Source organism: Salvia miltiorrhiza, chromosome 5 (genome assembly GCF_028751815.1).
Source record: "Salvia miltiorrhiza cultivar Shanhuang (shh) chromosome 5, IMPLAD_Smil_shh, whole genome shotgun sequence".
Lineage (NCBI taxonomy): Eukaryota > Viridiplantae > Streptophyta > Magnoliopsida > Lamiales > Lamiaceae > Salvia > Salvia miltiorrhiza.
The window spans coordinates 49,486,158-49,490,348 of record NC_080391.1 but is presented as its reverse complement, the minus strand read 5'-3'; the positions used below and the strand labels follow the sequence as shown (position 1 = coordinate 49,490,348).

Genomic DNA, 4,191 nt, shown 5'->3' with positions numbered 1-4,191 from the left:
TCTTGGCTTGATCACTGGATGTGAATAGGGGTTTAAACTATGACTTTAAACATGATTCTAAATGTCTATAGCAAACAACTAACAATCTTTTTTTTTCTTTCCTTTTTTGATCTTTCGATGAAAAACAGTGATGTTTCCAGGTTATTTTGATGTCCTAGATTATGATATTTTGATGAAATTTTATTATGTCTCCAGGCTATCATATATTTTTTTAATTTGTCCAGTATCTCCAATTTACATGCATAATTTCGTACACTAATGTGCAAATATTACTACATGAAAATGCATAAAACTTTAACTACAAATAATTATTTTTGTAAATACATTTTTTTTAAAAAAAAAAACCCTATACACTAAACAATAATCTCTAAACATAATAAAACACTAAACCCTAAACACTAAAATCTAAACCCTAAACACTAAAAACTAAATCCTAAAAACTAAAAACTAAACCCTAAAAACTAAACACTAAACTAAACACTAAGAACTAAAAATTAAAAAATTAAAAATAAACCCTAAACACTAAACACTAAAAACTAAAAACTAAACCCTAAACACTAAACCCTAAACACTAAAAACTAAAAACTAAACCCTAAAAACTAAACACTAAACCCTAAAAACTAAACACTAAACACTAAACTCTAAAAACTAAACACTAAACTAAACACTAAAAACTAAACACTAAAATAAAATATTATAAAACAATGCATAATAAAAAACAATGCATAATCAAAAACAAAAAATGCAGATACTGTTAACTAACAATGCATAAATATATATACGAAAATACATAATAGTTTTGTGTAACTTATACTGTTAACTAACAATGCATATTCAAACACAAAAAATGCATCCACTGTTTACTAACAATGCATAATTAAAAACAAAAAATGCATATATTGCATAATCAAAAACAAGAAATGCATATACTGCATAATCAAAAACAAAAAATGCAAATACTGTTAACTAACAATGCATAAATATATATACGAAAATACATAATAGTTTTGTCTAACTTATACTGTTAACTAACAATAAAATACATAACAGATAAAACAATAACGTATAATATAGAACAATAATACGCAAAACGTAGAACAATGAAATATTTCAATTATTTATGTAAATCTTAATCAAGAATACTATACAAAAAATGTAAAATAAAATATAAAAAACTTATTTAACAGCACATTCCTGATCACAATTACGAGCATCATGGTTCACCATCTCTTTGCAATTGCCACATCTTCGTTTCGGTTTATTCTTATCCCTTAAAGCCTTCTCAATCCTCGACTTCAAACGACTTCCACTACCTTTTGTCTTCACAATATCAGGTGGGTGAACATCAACTACTTCAGGAGGTGCACCACCATAAAACTCATTAAAAAGATCATCATTTGAACTGCTAGAACTATTCACAGACAAAGAATCATGCACACCTTTCAAAGTTTGAAATAACTTCTCCATCTTTACAGAATCACCTTGAACCAAACCTATACAACTATAAGCTAAAGAATATAACTGAGAGAGAGTATCTGTCCCACCAGAATTTGTACTTCTACCAACGCAAATTCCTTTTGTCCAACGCTTTAATATATATTGATCAGGAATCCTCTGAATCTTAACATTCTTCAACACACAAAATACATGCGAACAAAGCCAACCACACCTCACAAAGTGCTTGCAATCACAATTGCAACTATAGTCAGCCAAATTATAAGTGACACTAAATTTACCACTTTCACCATCTTCAACTACATAAACATTCTCGCCGACACCAGTCCTAATCTCCAATATGCAGCAACTGAAACTAGCTGAAACAATCTGCTTTTGAACCTCAACAAACATCCCACTAGTATAAACAGTTGCTGCATGCCTTTCAATTGCCAGATCTGTCACCAACTTTGGGAAACAAGAAACATCAACACTATTGAGACGATCACACTGATTTCTTTGAGCTTCAATAGCACGCTCAAAATGAATAAAGAATTCAATCAGATTTGCACCCCTATTGAAATACCTACGGAAAAAACTATTCTGACTCTCAGACATAGACGTTGTCTTAAATAACCCACTCATATGACAATCTCTAAAAAATGAAGGAATCCAATAACTACGCTGAGCAAACATAGAATCAAACCATTTATCACCAACCAAACCATATTTCTCCATTAAATCATTCCATCTTCGTTCAAAACTCAAAGGCTCAGTAAACTCAGACCATGCAAGACGATTAAAATCCTTTTTAAACTGTAAATCGGTCTTAAGTCGATGTGGAACCTTATCCATAACTTTAACCATGATATGCCACATGCAAAATCGATGACGCGTATCATATAAAACACGTTCAACAGATTTTTTTAAAGCTGGATCTTGATCTGTAATAATCATCCTTGGTCTTCTCCTCATGCATTCAACAAACTTCTCAAGAACCCATGAATATGATTCCTCATCCTCATGAGAAATTAGACCAGCACCAAAGGTCACACAACTTCCATGATTATCTTTACCAGTGAATGGCACAAATATAAGATTATATCTGTAGCAACAAAATAAAAGAAAAACATACTTAAAACACAATTCATAATGCTATATAACAAGATGCACAACATATATCATAAGTATGCATACCTGTTAGTTGAGTATGTCGCATCAAATGATACAGATTCACCAAAAGCATCATATTTCTGAATTGATAAAGGATCAGCCCAAAACAGCCTTGTAAGTTTATCAGAACTATCAACTGCATATTCAAACTGAAAATCGCTACAAATTTCACGCTTATTGAACAAATTATTCAATAGAATCTGAGCATCAGAACCAAGAACATATGCACGCAAATCACGTGCAAAATTCTTAAAATCCACCGCTGTACATCCAACTTTATCATAACCCCCAACCAATTCCTTAAACAAATGGAATGATTTAACAGGACCAATATTGGTTTTAACACAGTTCAATACAAACTTCTTATGCCCATGATCCAACTTACGATTAGACAACATAAAATGTTGAAGATTATCTGAAACAAATCGATGACTATGACCCTCAATAAAATTCACAATAGTGTAAGAACCACCATCAACAACACGAAGAATAATACGAGCTTTGCAATCTACTCTTGTACTCATCCTAGATCTAATATTTCCACCAGATTTACTCAACCCTTCCCGACTACAAAAAATAAGTCTAGAAATAATCACCCCAGATTTCTTACGCTTAACAGCACCAAGACGCGACTTAAATCCACAACGCTTAGCATAAGCCATATAAAACTTTTCACCATCATCTAATGAAGAAAAATTCTTCCCAACAATAGGTTTAAACTCATCATCACATTCAGGTAAAAACACTGTATCAGAAGTTGAACTCTGATCAGAAAAAACACCATCTGCAAAAAATAAAAATAAAAATGAATCATAATCTCAAAAATCCAAATGCATAATGCATAACAACGGGAATGCATAATCTAAAATAACCAAATGCATAATTCATAAACAAGAGAATGCATAACATATATTATCAAAATAAATACATCCGATAAAAATAAAATATTTAAACACAAATGCATAATACTAACCACTAACATGCATATATATATTAAAAAAATGCATAATGCATAAAAATGAGAATGCATAATCTCAAATAACCAAATGCATAATTCATAAACACGAGAATGCATAATATATATTAGCAAAATAAATACATCCGATCAAAATAAAGTATTTAAACACACGTGCATAATCCGAACCACAAACATGCATATATATATTAAACAAATGCAAAATTTTAAATAAAGATTTAACGTAAAAAAAATATAGCACAACACATAAGTTAAAATAAAATAAAACCAAACAAAAAATACAGATTTCATATCAACACATAACGCAAACGTAATTTCCGATTTATTATACATAATGCAGAAGAAAAAAACGATAAAATCATCAAACTAAAGAAAATAAAAATACAAGGAACAAATAATATTCATCACGAAGAACAACGAATTAAAAAAAAAACAACTAACTGAACAACGAATAATCAATACATGATTCCTCAATTCAAAACACAATAAGAACTAATTGAACGACGAATAATCTCACAAATGAAGAGAATCGTCATGAACGTCAAATAACAAACAATACCTGATTCCTCAATCGTCATGAACGAGAAAACGAACGATTCTCACAGATG

At 30.3% G+C, this 4,191-nt stretch overlaps 1 protein-coding gene across 1 annotated transcript; it reads right to left on the bottom strand.

Annotated features, from left to right (window-relative positions):
* Positions 1-1,176: 1,176 nt before the first annotated feature.
* Positions 1,177-3,626, bottom strand: LOC131026070 (protein FAR1-RELATED SEQUENCE 5-like). Its single transcript, XM_057955845.1, has 2 exons — positions 2,632-3,626; positions 1,177-2,539 (listed from the first exon to the last, which is right to left on the bottom strand). Exons 1-2 carry the CDS (start codon positions 3,267-3,269, stop codon positions 1,177-1,179), a joined length of 2,001 nt encoding a protein of 666 aa, XP_057811828.1. The 5' UTR covers positions 3,270-3,626.
* Positions 3,627-4,191: the final 565 nt, after the last annotated feature.